The following is a 16,628-nucleotide window of genomic DNA, read 5'->3' as shown; positions in this document are numbered from 1 at the left end:
ACAACGGAAATCGATGATAGCCAATGATTTAGTATTTCTGTGTTGCGGATATGTAAGTAGGTGATATAAATCCGGTTCCACGTTTACGTCGAACACTAGCCGAGCGAAGTGTATAAACAATTTACTGTGAGAATCTAGCAAATGCAACGGCAAGCTCGGGCTAGAGTTAGGTTTACAACATGGAAAAAGGAAAACCAGAAGTTCGTCGACCCGCCGACAGCCAACGTGCTTATAAATATTTAAAACTGGAGTAAAGCTCGGGGTAATAAACTGTTCGCACGCACCGAGGAGTCATCGGTTTTTTTATTGAGCGCGTCGCGTTAATAAAGCTTAACTAATTGCGAGAGGGGAAAAAGATTAAATGAACGGAACCGCGGATTGTATCGCCTCGCAATTTTCAAAACGAAACACACGTCGCATTTGTCAAAGACGTCAAGAGGAGAAAGCTTCAAGCATGACGTGCATTCGCAACCTGGCACGTACCTCTTACTCGAGGACGATTTTCACATCTCGGACCCACATGACTGTTAGAAAGCGTCAATAAAAATGTATGCTTTCACAGTTTACCCAGCGATCATCAATTCTGTATGCCAAATTATACGAGCGAAAAATATATACGTGGAACTTGACGAAATAGGAAGTAGTATAATAATCATGTGAACCTAGGCAGTTCATTGACTCATGTAGGTGTGATTCGTTTGCCAAGGCTGAAAGGTAGCGAATGACTGAGATATTTCGTATACTTAAAAAATCCAATGTTCTTCCGTTGACGCCATCGATCCGACACGGTCCAAGGATCAGAATGTCCTTTGCTAATATTTGAGTGGCTCATTAATTTTCCCTGAACAGACACATCATACATTCAGTGTTAGTGGCAACTATTTTTTTTTATACGAACTCGTTTACGCAACGAGAGGAATTTGCATGAGACACCTACCGTCATCGGTAATGCGGATGAGCAACAGCACAAAGGAACGTATATCCGGCACAGAGTTTCGTCATTCGACTTTCGCCCAACCACGTTGTTTGTGAAAGTGTCACGAAACTGCGTCGCATGCGGTAGAACAGAAAGCAGATTGGTTTCTCATCCAAGATTCAATCTCTTGCAGTAAGAGCAACAAATTTTTTATAGTATTTGTTATAAAAATATCGTTTATTGTCATGTAGTATTATAATGAATAAACGTGAGTGATAAAGAAGGAGCGAAAATGATTTCGATTCTTTTATTTCTCTTACAACCACGTGTCGAAGGTCGAACGGTTGGTCCCACACCTGTCGAATCTCATATTCGAGGTACCAAATGTCACGTTTGCCAGCGAAAAGAATAAATATTGGGCTGGAATGATGTACCGTTAACTCTGCCGTTACCGCCTCGAGAGACAGTGCGTAGCTCTATGCTTCCACGAATAAACCCCTTCGACATTTCTTTCTTCTTGTTCGCAGTCGTGTTAGACGCTGTTCAAATTGCGTCACGGCATCAAACGATGCCACACGCGTCTTTAGGTACGCGTACGCATGTATATTAAATCCGCACGTTCCAACACGACTAGCGATTTCCTGTAGATGCATCACATTTATTGATTTTCTTTCTGCTCGGCTCTAAGCAATCAATAAAGCACCGTAATCGATTACTGCCGAAGGTAAGACGCATATCGTTTTCAGTCGACAAAAGAGGTATAGAACATGCGGAGGCTTTATTGGAAATGTGACACACTTATACTAAAAATGTACATTTACTCATTTTGCATATATTGTATATATGATTTAATTACGATTTAATTAATTCTGAAATCTGCAGTTGAAACTAGTTTCAGTATCATTAAGAGAATTCTTGTAATACAAGAGGTAGAACTGTGTTAACCCGTTACCTGGCGTAGTGCATGCTGTTTACCGTGAACTTCACGCGCGGATCTTGTAACACTTGCATTTTCTCGAAATTACTTTTGGCGAGCTCTTAAAAGCACCTTAAGGAACGCGAGTTCACGTTAATCGAAGTTTTCCCTTGTTCCCTGTTACGATCGCGTGAAACGCGCTAGGACGGATGAAAATGTTGGAGATGGTATCAATTAACGAAGTAAAAGTAGCTTAGTTGCAAAAAAGTAATTAAAGCGGAGAACGCTCCGCTAATTATTTCGGGCAATGACTTCGGGTGGTGATTACAGGCGCGAGAAAGAGAGAGAGAGAGAGAGAAGAACCTTGAGGCTGTTGAATGATTCAGGACAGTAAGGAGTTTCGAACTTGACCAAGAGACTGCATTCCGTTCATTGCGACAGGATCAACCATGCAATTCACCTACATTCTCGCGGGATCCCTATCCGTTACTCTCACGTTAGCAGTGTTATGGTGTATACGCGAACACCGTTATTCGTTCGCGGCATGCAAGTCGCGATTATAATTATTAATTCTACGACGCCGCGATCCAAATAGGAAACGAAAGTCCCGGGCAACGCGTACACGATCTAACTGGTTCGCGGATCAAATCTACCGGACAAAATATCAGCGATTAGAGTCACGCGATCTCGACAATGTAATCAATTAATTGACAGATCGGAAATAAGAAAAAACTGCCCTTGAAGCAATCACTATAATTACTATCGCGAACAAGTGTAACGCCACGTCAGACTGCCAATAGGATTTGACGTCGGTCTTTCAACACTCGTTCACTCGTTAAGATTAATAACAGCTTCATGATTTTCCTCAACGGTTAAAACTGTAATCTCGATGACGATAACGATAACGCATCATTTAGTACAATCGCTTATTACTATAATTTTTCCATTAGAAGTAGAAGAATTAAAATAGCATGAATCTAGGTATCCAATTTTAGATACTTTTTTCCAAAAACGAATTAATTTGATCTAAAAGATAATCGCCCTTCGCTATAATTTTTCCATTAGAAGTAGAAGAATTAAAGTAGCATGGATCTAAGGATCCAATTTTAGATACTTTTTTTTTCCAAAAACGAATTGATTTTATCTAAAAGATTCTTCTCGCTCGACGGCGTGTTTTTCTAACATTTTCATGAGAATCAAAGAAGGAACATCGAGAGCATGATGTTCGACGAGTAGAACGAAGTAGCGGCCAGCTTAATTGCCACTACAAACGAGCAACTGTTTGAAAATCGTGTCGCCTTGCACAGTGCCTAATGAGCAATTAGCAATGGAGGTTATCGCGGTCCACAGGAAATGAAAAACATTATTCATTCGAATTTTGTGATTGTTCGCCATCACTTCACGAGGTATAATACAATCCATTTATCGAAGACGATGTAATCGATAAATAGTCATAGCTTTCATGGGATTCGCAACGGTACATAATGGGTACTTAATTACCAACGAATATCTGTACGAATATAAATTACGGAGAAGTAGTTATGTACCGCAAAAATGAAATAACGAATGAATAAAAAGAATTAAATTTCAGTCGATTGACTGCTGCATCTGGCTTTACTCGTAGTCCGACCATTAATGAAACGAACAAGCCCCGTTAGATCGCCTTTTTTATTATCCCGTTAACGACAGAAACTGTCTCGGGGCTCGGTTATTCCTCGAAACAGTCGGTCAAAGACGGTGAAAGGTTTGAAAGGAAGGAAAAAGTCCGTAGGAAAATGATACTATAATATGCACACTTTCTATAAAACAAGAGCTGAACGTGTCGTTCGCGGGCTGATGACTCTCGACAAGAATCGAAACACGTCGCGGATTCGTGGCGTACACGATAGGAACGATTAATCATCTCGGTTAGTATTCCGAGGATATTTGGTACACCGATCGTTACTATCCAGCAGCGATAATCTATAACAGTGGAGCGGGAGTCGTAGTTTCACTTAAATTGCTTCGCGCGTCGTTGAATTGTTGCATAGAAATCTCCTATTGTTCCTGTCCCGTCTCTACCACAGAATTTCGATGCAACTTGCACCGAACGGAGCCGTAAAATCATCGCACACACGCGTTGCCAAACGGCGAACAGTAAAAGCGATTAAAGCACGGAAGTCAGAATGTAAAATCGGCCGAGGATAAAATCGTATACCGCGTCCGATTGCGTCATAAAACGCGTAATCAGCGAACGAAGATTAAAAGAAAGTTTACGAGATTAAATCGGTGGACACTGATATCGCGTATTTAATCGATTTTTGTCAGGAACCTATGAACCATCCGTGTCAATCAGCATTTTTTTGCCATCTCCCGTATGGACGATGGAACATGTGGGATGAGCTACGAGAATACCAAAGTACGAATCAGGAACGTGGAGAGACATAGTAGTAATTTTATACGTTCACGATTGGTCAAACCACTCGATACCGGCTTCGAGAATGTCAACCGTTCGAGTACCGTTTGCCTTCCCGTGGGTCGGCCACGGATCTTTTCGGTTTTTTGTTACTCGCGATCGCAACCCGTTCATGACTATCGACAGCGTGACGTTCCTCGTGATGAACCAGGTGATTTAAGCGTATACCTGATTGATTGAATGTCCACGGAAGCATAGAATCGCATATACGTTACCCTTTGAGCGATCATTCTTCCTCCGCATGAAGAACCGTGATTTTAATGAGGAATTTAGAACAGGATTTCAATTGCGCACAGGTGTCTCGGCTATCCAAAACGATCAAACTTCTTCTCGTTCATCTCGGGAAGACATAATCCTCAGCGCTAGCGCGTATACAGGACCAGAAAGAACGTCCAACGCGTTTCACCGTGATGGATCGCCAAGTTTCCAAAGAACTGTTCCTGCGTTCCAACTGGAAAGCTCGAAAAGCATTAATAACTACGATAAAGACGGTGTACGGTTCGAAGATGGAAACGACAGGCACGAGGAGCCTATCGATGAGCTAACTTCTTCGAAACATATCGATCATATGGACGGAAATAACATCGAGCCTTATGTCAATGAATATAACTTGTAAGTGAATTAACATTTTTTTTTAAGTATCTACATAAAATGTGGCGCTGAAGATAAACGGATAGACGAAAGGAATTTATTTTCCAATGGACAGGTTTTCACCGACGATCAGCGATTCCATGTCGGGGGAAGGACGAGGGGCTCCGCAGAGACCAAAACTCTTGTCGGAGCCCCAACTGGTTGGAGTGTCGAACCAACGGGCACAATATTCGCAGGCATTAGATCAACAAAGACGAGCACGTCAAGAGACCTCGAGGATCTATAGCCAGCATGCTCCACCGCCTATCCTGCAAACCGCGACTCCAGGACAACGGCAAGCAAATCCTGACATACAGGACATTATCACGGGTATTGTCAAGCTATTGAATGGAAACGTGAACGTTGCTGCCAATACGGTGAGACCTCTGAGGCCGATTCAAGCCACTAGGTACGACGATGTGCGAATTGCGTACGATCCACGATATCGTCCATTGTTTGCCTATAAACGTATAATGTCCTTTTCTAGAATCAACAACAGAGGACCGCCAAGAATTTCTGATGTCCCACCACTACCACCCGACTTCGACACCCCCGGAATGAATCCGCCGCCACCACCGGATCATCCTTATCCCTTCGAGAAACCACCGGCACCCGACAGACCGATGATCAATCAGTTGCCACCCGAAAGGCCAATTAGACCTTTTATGAATGGTATTCCTTTGCCAGAACAAATCGTTCCGCAATCGAATCGTCCATGGACGTGGAATCGACCAGGTAATTAAATTCATTAAGGCAATTAATTAAAGTCTTGTACCTAACGAATTTTCAAACTAGATTTTCTCGAAAATGACGCCCCGTATAAAAAAATTATATTTCTTGTTTTCGACTAGATTTTATATGAGGAATCATCCCCTTGTCGGTTGTACCACGATTTCGCAAACACCCTGTATATCCTTTTCTTAAATTTTTACTTATCGTTTTTATTCATTTTGCGCCTTCAGGTGGAAATAGACGACCAATACCTGCGTACAAACCGCTACCACCATCATCAGATTCCACTTTCAATCAAGAAAAAGAACAAGGAGACAAACATCTGGACAAACCTCAGATCGATCTGAAACCTGAACATTCATCGACGGAGGAATCTTCTACGAAAAAGGATGAAAACGAACCGAATGAAACTACCACGAACGCTGTAGTGAACGTAACCAAGAGTCACGAGGAGAGTAACAATCAAAAAGAAAAAGTTAATTCGAACACTACGGAAAAACCGATTATCGGAAATTCTACCAAAAACCCGGAGCCTGAAAAATCGACTAAAAAGGAAAATAAACACCAATCTCCATTCAAAGAAAATAAGATCAATAATGAAAACACGTCGACCCCAGCGATGGAAGCTAACGACACTAACAGAACGAACATTACGAAACATGAAGATTCTCCGAAACCTGTGATACCATTGGAAGTTCCAATAAAACCGACGAAAACGTCGAAAATCAGTGACTCTCAAAGGCCTACTTCAAGTACGAACAATGATAAGACTAGGAGTAAAGAAACTGTTTCCAAAACGTCGAGCAAATCCCGTCCTACGTCAACGTTGAATATCGAGACTAGTTCGTCGGTGCAAGTAATTGAACCAACGACGACAAGAACCATCGTACAATCAACTGCGATTCCTACGAGCAACGGCCAGAACAGTATCGGAAATGTATTGAGCACGATAGCTTTGGAGCCAAGTAAATCATCTAACTTGGAAACCACGGTCGCATCGAGTATTCCGACCCCGACAGAAAATTTGCCTTCGACTCTCCTGAAAACCTCATCGACCACGGAGAAAATTATAGCTCAGAGCCCGGTTTCTAATACGTTCTCCAAGAATTCAGGTAGATCGAGTTTTTTTTTCATTCGATAAGATAATATTGCATTCGATCTATAATGAATTTCTTCACGCGGCCTCGAGTATGCTTAATTAATTTCCTTTGTGGATACCGGTAAGCTGTCATGCTTAATTAATTTCCTTTGTAGCCCCGACGGATCGCTACGCTTACCGGCCCCGACCTGGGATTGTCCTTGACGATACCTTGGATTACACGGGAACCCAAGGGTTGGCTACTCAGCGACCTTACGCACCGCCGAGACATCCACCTCTCGGTGATATTTTTGATATCACGGTCTCAGCTATCCAAGGTCCTGGTGGTTCAGGAGGTTCAGGTACAAATATTGACTTGTGACACGAGATTTTTACTAATGATTCTAGACTCAATGACATTTGACTTCGCAGAAGGTGTTCGAGTACCGGTAAATGTACCAAACGCAGACGTGATTCTAACGTCCGCTGTGGAAGGAGAAGGGTTCGTAAGTATCGATGGAAAAAGGACGTACTTGAATCTATTCGAAAATTCCGATCGAACTTCGACGCACGTGCAAGCGCAACCTCAGCCGACGAAGACTCAACCACCAGCCATTGTGGGCACAGGGTAAGCATGTTTAAAAATTATAAATAAAAATGCAAGAATTTAAGTTTTTCGAACTTTCCTATACGTTAATTGTTTTATATAGATTCGCAATTGCACAGCCGGATCAACCGACGGCAAGTCCTCGACCTAGTGGGCCGATTCGAAGACCAACTTTCCACAGAAGGCCGACTCAACCCCCCGTTAGGATCGACACTTGCATTGTAGGCGACACGAGTACTTGTGACATCAGCCAACACGAGGCTTGCGCCACGGTTCAAGGTGTATCTGCCTGTCATTGTAAGCCAGGGTATGCCAGGCTACAGCATTCCTTGCCATGCAAAAGTTCGTGAAAAATGATTTTATATATGAAGGTCCGTAGTTTATTGACTACTGAATTATATCTCATCGAATTAAATTTTTTTCAGAAATTATTAGCATCGTAGTATCGATGAGAGTCGATAAAATTTACGATAAAAAAGTTGTCTGGGATCGAGGGTTCACGGACAAAGATTCTGAGCCTTATCAGACTCTGGCCTACGAAGCGACTCGAGCTGTTAGTTAACTCAATTTGTATATTTCTATTATTCAAACTGTACGGTCAATTAGGATAACATTTGTTCGTCTTCAGATGGAATCCGCTATGTCTATGACACCATTTTCGGATGAGTACATGGGTTCCTTCGTAAACGGAGTGTATCAAGGGGATGTGAGTCAAGGGCAAGGGGGAGTCTTTGTAAACGCAACTTTGAAACTCACTTACGAGCCGAGAACAGTTAGGCCAAGTTTAGCAGGAGAATTGCAGAGACATTTACTCGGCGTCATTCATCGAAGAAGCAACAATATAGGAAATAGCGCGCTCTACGTCGACAGTCCCGCGGGATCTATATCAAACTTACAAGGTGAGTGTAAATTGCGGAAATTAATTTCAATTATGAGTATCTCAGATTTTGAGTGTAAAAAGCGGAAATTAATTTCAATTATGAGTATCTCAGATTTTATAAAAAAAATGTATAATTTGCTTTTATTATAGACTTGGACGAATGTGCATCTTCAGAATTAAATGATTGCCATTCGTCGGCAGTTTGCACAAACAATTGGGGCGGATTTACTTGCACTTGTAATCCGGGATTAAAAGACCCTCATAAAGATGATCCTAATGAATCTGGTAGAAGTTGTATTTCGTGTCCCTCCACTTATTGTAATAACCGTGGATCCTGCTCCTACCAGGGCGATCACATGCAGTGCACGTAAGGCTACTGCATTACACTCACTCAATAATAAAAAGATTTTTCCAGACCTATGACTATCTTTATTTTATAGATGTACTGGAAATTATTATGGTGCTCAATGCGAGGTCGACGGAGAAGTTTTGGGAGTAGCTATAGGAGCGTCAGTAGCAGCTTTAATAATTATAGTTTTGACGTTAGTGTGTCTGGTCATGTGGAGGTAAAGTATAATTTCTATATGTATAGCTTCCTTTATGAAGGACAGTAAGGAATTTGAATCTTATGTGACGACAGTCGGAGATGGTCGCGCGAACAAAAATCAGTTGGCTCGCCAGTGTACGGTTATATTCAGGGTGGCATACCTGGGACCCTTCCAGGAACTCTGGCACGGGTCGGTTCTGTAGGTACTCTAGCTTCCGTGAAACAAGGACCGCCGACCAATTTACCACCCTACATGTGGGCACACTTTGGCGATCACATGGCAACTGCCAACGTATACGCTGTAAGTAGGAACAATAGTAGATTCTTATTTCTTTAATGCTGCAACTGGGAATAGGGGATCGCTTCCATTTTACCATACAAATTTAATTCGCCTATTGTCATTACGATTGAGCTAGAAAATCAAAGGGGCTATAGGATGGGAACATTCTATACATTTCGTTCGTAATACTTTTGGGATAAGAAGTATTACTGTCTGCCGGATTGATAAGGAGTATTTATTGTTTCTCGGTTGAGTTTAGACGGAGCCTATGGGTCCAACGAGGCCAAGCTCCGCGGTATTCGGATATCCGCCGCTTAGTGTTCACGGGACATTACCACCGGTACCATTGCCAAGACTTCAAGCTCCAATGAGGCCACGGCAGAGGCAGCAGCCAGATCCAGACAGCTCGGATTCCGAGCCGCAAGATAAAGACAGGGCTGATCTGATCCCGCAGAGTAGCGGTTTTCACGTTCCGAGGCCAAAGTCTCGGTCATCCTTGGCAGTGAGTTATCGCTTTTCCAATATGTCATTTGTCGCGCTTGACTACTCTGGACGCTCAGTGATGCATCTATTTCAGAATCAAAGCGGAATCTACAATGACGTGGAATACGACCAGGGTGACGTTCACCATTTATCGAAAAACAATATTCCGATGTCTACTTACAGACCGTACTATCGAACCTGAAATCCAGGGGAGAGTCTAGTTCTATTTCGATAAGGACGTTTGTAGCGCGACGCGAAAGAGACCAATGTTATTATTTAGATATTTTTATACGAAAGTGCAATTCGTACCAGTGGTTTAAACAAAACGAAGAGAATTTATCGTTGGACGAAGATAAAGAAATTAATGCACCTACGTATGTTCGTATCGTTGTTCGCATCGATGTAAGTCAGTTTGAACGTTGTTTAACTTGTAGTTACTTATTTGTTATACTGCGAATATTTATTGTTCTAACGATAGTAATTTAATACCGTGAAAAAAGTCTGACAAAAAATATACAGGCTGTAAAAAATTGCAAAACGAAAGGTGCATAATTAAGGATTAGTCTTGAAACGATTGCTCCTTCTAATTATTACTTAATGTATGTATCACTGCTATTTTCCTATTCTTGTTCAACGGTAAGCGTCGATGAAGATATAGGTCAGAATCACAGAATATTATCAATCTTTTTAAATGGTACTCTCCTATTTTGTATAATTTTACGATTACCATTTCCTGGATACTTATCACTGAACTGTTGAACAATGCGGCAATACCGCATCTAATATCACGAATGTTACACGAACTTAGAAGACGTCCTTATAATTAACGGGCTTATTTCTTCGATAAGTATGACATTTTCTCGCAGATCAAAGCAGAATGTAAGGATCAAAGGACAGTACATGTATAAAAAAAATACTCGATAATGCGTGCATCGCGGGATGTTAATACGATAATTCACTGAGTAACTTCTGTAATTATATATTATATATTTTTGCAAATTGAATACAATATACATTTGAAAATCCATGCGCTTCGTCGTTTCTCCCGTGATTCTTTTTATTCTCCTATACCTAAGGTACAATCTTCAACAAGTATAACCAGAACAAACGTACGCCGAATATACTGTGCGCATAATGAGCAAAACGTCAAAACCTTGTAATGGATAACTTTAACAAACACTAAGTATCACGTTAAAACACGGCGAACGGAAGGTAGAAAATCGATTGTACTGAAAAAAGTATCAATTCGATAATACAAACAGTTAACGATGATTGTTCGTACACATTCAGAGAACGAAAGATCATCGTCGCGTCGACAAACGTGTCGAAGGAAAGAAACAAAATTGAAATATAATACATAATTCGCTGAAAAATTAAGCTTCGATTACCATTTTTTTAAATATTCGCAACTTGTGTTTCGATTTGTTTTTTCACTGTAATGTTAACGATAGAGATGGCACCTGAACTTGAGGAAGAGAGAGGACTTTGGATAGCATACAACGATTTGTAAAGATTTAAAAAGTACGTCGATAAAATTCCAAAGCTGAGACAAACGGTGTGCATCATCCATTTATTATAATTGATTATAGACTCGAAAGACGAAGTTTCATAAAGAGAGGTTTTCTTTCCCCTTTTGTAATTCTGAGTGAACATGCGAATATTTTGATAAAAGGTTTATGTGGATTTCTCTTTTTTCTCGATCAAAATACATTATGTAAGTAAGTATATCGCAGAGTGACGATGACAAGAGAATACGTCACCAAACGTCGATACATTGTATAATTCAACATTCCCGACTAAACTCTTTTATCGGTGTATCGAAATTGATACAATATAATAATAATCATCGTCATAATATACATATAATAACGTTTTCTGATATATTTAGTAATGTCTTAAATTATAGAGAGATTAGGTCTTTTTTTAATTATTTTTCTCATTTTCTAGTTTGGTAATCGAAGATTATTATACTTTAAAAAAATCGGTCCCGAGTTTTCCACATACGATACAACGCCTGTATTTGTGTGAAAGCGACTTGACTATTCAAAGATCATCGATCATACTCGTCGGTAGAACGACATATACTCGGTGACTGAGTGTTTCGTAGTCGCAGATACAGTTGTTCATAAATAGGTATGCATATAGTAACATGATATTCGTGAATCGGAGGAAAACACATGTCGATGATAGAGATAAAGAGATCAAGTGAATGATTCTGGAAGGCAAAGAGTGGACGAACTCTTAAACTATCGACGTGACCGTCGGTTCTTCATTATTTTAGATGATTACTGTTTTATATGATCGATGAACCGACGGCTGGTCTGCGTCCGCTTGTCGATCAAGTTTTTTCATCATGCAATAGCGTTCCACGTCATAACGAGAAGTTCAACAATAACATCTACCAGCACCTATGTTAGTCTCAGTGCCATCGCGAAGTTATTCTCAATAGAATCGTAATAATTTGTATGTAAATACAAGTCTGCGTTTTCAAAGTTTGTTTAAGACGAACCACTTTAGAGTAGTTTAATTGATGAGTTAAATTGAAGATATTAAGAAAGTGGAAAGCGGCGAAGAAACTCATTGCGCACGCAAATGAAGTGCCTGCACTCATTTCTGAAAGATTCTAAAGTTTCAAGATTTCGTTGTTAAAATTCTTTATCCGAAATCTAAATGGAGACATATTATGGATATTCGTTGACTCGAATACGATCTTTCGATGTTGGCAATTGGTCGTGCAGTACATGCAATCTCGTGTTACATACATACATCCATATCCGAATTATAAGTCCTGCTTTTCTTTTACGAATACTATCGAGAAAATTGGATGTCAACAAGCGAACGCATAGTGATTGAGAATCGGTTTTGTAGTATAAACAGTAGACAAGTATAGCGTTAGGTATTCAAAGTAGAAAGTGTAAAGTATCACAAGAATTACAATAATCGTAATAATTACGATATCTCGCGAAGATCAAATTCTTACTATATCGATCGCACAATAATAATAAGCGCTTTAGCCACGTCTGTGCATTTGGACGCGCACTACTAGATATATATTCATCGAAGTGATTATATCTCCTCGAATTCTTTTTTTTCTGTGTGTCTGGAAATTGTCCGTAAATAGATCAGTCTTTGACACAATTATAACAGTAATACCACCGATAGAGCAAAGCCGTGACAAAGATCTTATGCATTGTGGTAAACGTATAAGAGAAGCCGAGAAAACACTCATGTAACCACGACTCAAAACTTGGAATACGGTCGATAGTTAACGTGTTGCGCACGACGGAGACGAGGGTCTCCGCAAGGCTCTGTAAAAAAGGCTTTTAAAAAGAGGGAAACAAACATATCAGCATAGCCTAGAAATACAACAAGCAAATAGTTATCGAGACTATTGGGAAAAGCAGCACAGCACGATCGTTATTCACACATGATAAGCCAAATCACTCGACTGTAAAGTTGCGTACCGGTATATAAACAATCTCTCTTTTTTTACTTTTTTCTACCGATACACCTAACAAGGGGAACACCACACGTCCTTGGGAAAACGATATTCCATAACGATTGTATTACCCGTACGTCCTATCTGTATAAAATTATATGTGTCATGCCCGACAGGCTGTTCTTATTACGATACCCACCCCCAATGATACTATTGTCAAAGGAAAATGGTTTTTCCAAAAATATGAGTTCCCCTTTAAATTTCGATTTATTCTTAATGGAATAAAAATATACAAATAAATAATAAATAATAAATAACAATTTTGTCACTAAGTTTAATGTAAGTGACCAATAATAAAAATGTGCCATCGAAATGCCTTGCAATTGAATTCGATAAACACAAGAGAAAAAAAGGACGTGCGACACATTTACATCGGGAATTGCGTAAAAATGGCATGTATAAAAGTTGGGATTGTTCATTGAAACAACGAGTGGTTCCAATTTAGCTATTGCAAAAACCTGACTTGAACAATTAGCAACAATTATGTGACTGACATTATTATCGAATTTTTATCCAATGATTCAATTCGCAAAAAATACATGCATCTAACCAATTCCCTTAGGCCATACACTGATTTTTTTTTTTTGATAATTGGAAATTGAAGCAAACGATCATCTTTACCCTGGCGCAACTTACTTAGCGGTTTGCTTATGTCGGCGTCGGTTGCGGTTGAGGCTTACGGTTAGCCGTTGCATTCGCATGCGGCCTATGAAATCGTTCGAACAATTGTTCTAAAGTCAATATAACCCCAAACCCGGTCCCCGGGTCCATGTTAATAAAGGAATCCAAGTTGTCCTTGGAAGCTGGAATGTTTGCAAAAACGAGAAATCTATGTGTAGTACTAAACGTAAAGAGGCAGAGACAGAGGTGGGGGTGGCGGAGGAGAAGGGACACAGATTCCTTCAGTTTACGCAAACTAAATTATCCTTTCTTAATCTAGTCGATAAACGTACTTGGTGTCGAAATTGGTGGATAATCCGGTGGCGTTTTAATCCATGTGCCATCGTCACGTTTCATGTGATGCCGATCGGACGCGAATTCTCGTAAATACACGTTGGCCGGAACCACTCTGAATCTTCGATGATGCTCCGGCTGTAGCGCTTCGTCTGATCTAAACGTTTCCATCGCGTATTTCCAGAAATGCGTCGGAAATGGTAATGCGCTATCTAAATCGTATACGACGGCCCTTTCGTCTGGTGCGTAGATAAGTACTACGTGGTAGTCCTATGGATACAAAGAGTAACGTTTTTGCTTTTCCCGGTGCTAGTTCTTTCATCGCAAAACAGATTTAGAGAAAAGCAGAAGTCGTGTCTTCATCAACATTTTAATTGGTGTTATTTTTTTTTTGTCTCAACTGACCCAAAGTACGAGTTTGTCTTCATCCTTTCCGGCTCGCTGTCGCCAAAGCGGTACGCTCCGCCAGGAGTTGCTCACGAATGCAACATAGCAATGCTGCAATTCCAATGCGTGTCTGGTTGCTACATCCTGACAGAGCTTCCACACATTTTCCTCGCTAGAATAACACAGTTTGTTCTTGCAGACGAACAGTGTTTCCTCGAGGTGTCGGACACACGTTTCAATACATATGGAAAGTATGATGCAACACAGTGCAACATGAATCCATATTACAAAACAGGAAAGAAAAAAGAAGAAGAAAATGATGACACAGAGTTGCACGTTTCAATCGCGAAGAAGGAGAGAGATAGGGCAGTGCACAAAAACAGAAAGGTGCGTGTGCTATCCGTTCGAATGTTCGTGAAACGTATGCAAGCAAATGCGAACGTAAACAGTGCATAGAATACTATGAAACACGGATTATGATAAATCGCATGACTAATAAAACGTCGATTATACGCAAAGCTCTATGAGGTAGAGAATGGAAATGGGGCTGTCGGATATATGCCAAGGGTGATTAACATACGTTGCCGGTGCGTTGCGCATTTTATCATAGAATAAAAATTGTCGATTCGTGCGAACCTTGAAGTACGATAAACTACGTATTGTTACTGACAGCGGTCTTATTTGACTTGTCTGTCAACGTGCATGCATTATTAATCAGAGGGGCGCTTTATAAGACGACTCGCTAGACCTCCGCTGACCGGAGATAACTAAATCCTGTAATTCGGTCAATAAGCAGGATAAGGGAAAACGCGCGGGTCTTTTTAAAGCAGAGTAGACGGTGCATCGTGATTCATAGGCATTTCATATATACTTCAAAGATGGCGGCAGCATATCGCACTGCCGTCTCTCTGCATTACTGCAACGTATCGATCCGTCGCGGGATATACCGCAATACGACAAGTTTATTTGTTTAAATCAATAATTTCAGTCGCTAGAAAAGTCGAACGATTCTCGGTTGACACCACTTACCAATAGCAACTCGTATACACGCACTCTGATGCTTTCGGAAAAAGCTGCAACAGCGGCTTCATATGCCCGGTCTCACGAGGCTCCCCGGCCATTCTTTGTTTACAAACTCAGACGAACTACGCGAATCGACGAATTAATTGTATAACGAGTCAAATTGTTAAAATGTATGCGATTTCTGAACCGAACTATACGCGGACATCGTTACTGACCGGTCTGATCAGCTTGTCGACACTTCAAAACGAATCCGTGCATCCAACCACCCGGAACAGCATTGTTTGACTACCGACCGTCGCTGCTGCTCTATGTGGCCTTCCGATATCTGACTAGCACCTAGCACCTGGGTCGCTACAGCAACACGCACGCGCTAAACCAGTCGATTCAAATCACTAAAATTACGCCAAGGGATATTAGAAAAATATATTTTGAAAATTACTCCCTGCGATGCACGCTTATTTTACGAATTATATATTTTTTTCATGCTGTTGCTCGCTCCTTATATAATTTTACAATCTCGGTCTTCATCCCTGACACTGTAAGTTTCGCCTTAATTTACATACTTCTACCTGATTATAAGAACGTCAGAATAATGTAAATCAGTAAACGTCGTACCATATACGATTATGCGTAATTTGTTACAACTGCGATGCGTGAGACAAGTTCGTATAGTTTTACAAAATATAAACCCAGAAGATTTGTCTACTAATCGAAATTTACAAGACATCGTGTACATTATAAAAATCTAATAATTAAACGTAATTATATGCATTTGCAATGTTGCTCGATATCTTTATACATTTAATTATGTCGCTTGCGCATCGAGAGGGTTCGTTCGAAATCGATTAAGCGCAACACGTCTAAAGTTAGTAAAGTCAAGACTGGCCATGAACTTTGAATATCGTGGAATAATATCACGTGCGTCATAACAACGTGAAAGCACGTTATCGTGTTCGCAACAGAGAGATTTGTCAACTTTAAACTGGTTAACCGGCTCCTAGCTCACTCTGTGACTTCGAATGTTATTCAATTTTTGTACACACACTTGTGCGAAAAATGGCAATAAATGCTGCCAAAGCTGTTTTAAAACCAGGGAAGACTGTTCTACTAATATGTGACTTCCAAGAGGGATTCTCCAAAGTTATGTACGAATACGATAAAGTTGTACAGAATGCCGCAAAATTGGTAAATATTCATACTATAATTATATTAATACTATAATCATGTAGAATATGAATGAA

The 16,628-nt window shown here is 40.5% G+C and overlaps 4 protein-coding genes across 8 annotated transcripts in view; 2 read left to right on the top strand and 2 right to left on the bottom strand.

The window, feature by feature from the left end:
- pwn (calcium-binding EGF-like domain-containing protein pawn) overlaps positions 1-10,551 on the top strand; it is an 11,382-nt gene extending 831 nt beyond the window's left edge. The window contains exons 2-15 of one of the 5 annotated variants that reach the window (XM_018037900.2): positions 4,584-4,899; positions 4,994-5,326; positions 5,405-5,652; positions 5,880-6,761; positions 6,904-7,089; positions 7,160-7,355; positions 7,438-7,676; positions 7,760-7,887; positions 7,963-8,233; positions 8,365-8,581; positions 8,655-8,780; positions 8,855-9,062; positions 9,301-9,543; positions 9,619-10,551. In XM_018037900.2, coding sequence (XP_017893389.1) covers positions 4,584-4,899; positions 4,994-5,326; positions 5,405-5,652; positions 5,880-6,761; positions 6,904-7,089; positions 7,160-7,355; positions 7,438-7,676; positions 7,760-7,887; positions 7,963-8,233; positions 8,365-8,581; positions 8,655-8,780; positions 8,855-9,062; positions 9,301-9,543; positions 9,619-9,726 — 3,701 coding nt within the window. In that variant the 3' untranslated portion in view covers positions 9,727-10,551. Of the gene's footprint in view, positions 1-2,241; positions 4,439-4,583; positions 4,900-4,993; positions 5,653-5,879; positions 6,762-6,903; positions 7,090-7,159; positions 7,356-7,437; positions 7,677-7,759; positions 7,888-7,962; positions 8,234-8,364; positions 8,582-8,654; positions 8,781-8,854; positions 9,063-9,300 lie in introns of those variants that run through there. The other 4 variants (XM_026810947.1, XM_026810946.1, XM_026810945.1 and 1 more) reach the window with 4 other exon arrangements.
- Positions 1-13,678, bottom strand: part of LOC108633063 (cyclin-dependent kinase 4) — a 27,393-nt gene extending 13,715 nt beyond the window's left edge. Inside the window, exon 1 of the mRNA XM_026810952.1 lies at positions 13,660-13,678. The gene's annotated coding sequence lies outside the window, so the exon portion shown is untranslated. The remainder of the gene's footprint in view (positions 1-13,659) is intronic.
- LOC108633010 (protein N-terminal glutamine amidohydrolase) overlaps positions 10,492-16,628 on the bottom strand; it is a 9,349-nt gene continuing 3,212 nt past the window's right edge. Inside the window, exons 3-5 of the mRNA XM_018037911.2 lie at positions 14,383-14,536; positions 13,977-14,247; positions 10,492-13,826 (exon numbers count right to left, since the gene is read on the bottom strand). Coding sequence (XP_017893400.1) covers positions 13,672-13,826; positions 13,977-14,247; positions 14,383-14,536 — 580 coding nt within the window. The 3' untranslated portion in view covers positions 10,492-13,671. The remainder of the gene's footprint in view (positions 13,827-13,976; positions 14,248-14,382; positions 14,537-16,628) is intronic.
- LOC108633011 (isochorismatase domain-containing protein 2) overlaps positions 15,613-16,628 on the top strand; it is a 3,298-nt gene continuing 2,282 nt past the window's right edge. The window contains exon 1 of the mRNA XM_018037914.2: positions 15,613-16,572. Coding sequence (XP_017893403.1) covers positions 16,444-16,572 — 129 coding nt within the window. The 5' untranslated portion in view covers positions 15,613-16,443. The remainder of the gene's footprint in view (positions 16,573-16,628) is intronic.

The sequence above is a fragment of the Ceratina calcarata genome, unplaced genomic scaffold, assembly GCF_001652005.2.
Source record: "Ceratina calcarata isolate Rehan_Ccalc_2016 unplaced genomic scaffold, ASM165200v1 scaffold180.2, whole genome shotgun sequence".
Lineage (NCBI taxonomy): Eukaryota > Metazoa > Arthropoda > Insecta > Hymenoptera > Apidae > Ceratina > Ceratina calcarata.
This window is presented reverse-complemented; position numbering and strand designations above follow the sequence as displayed.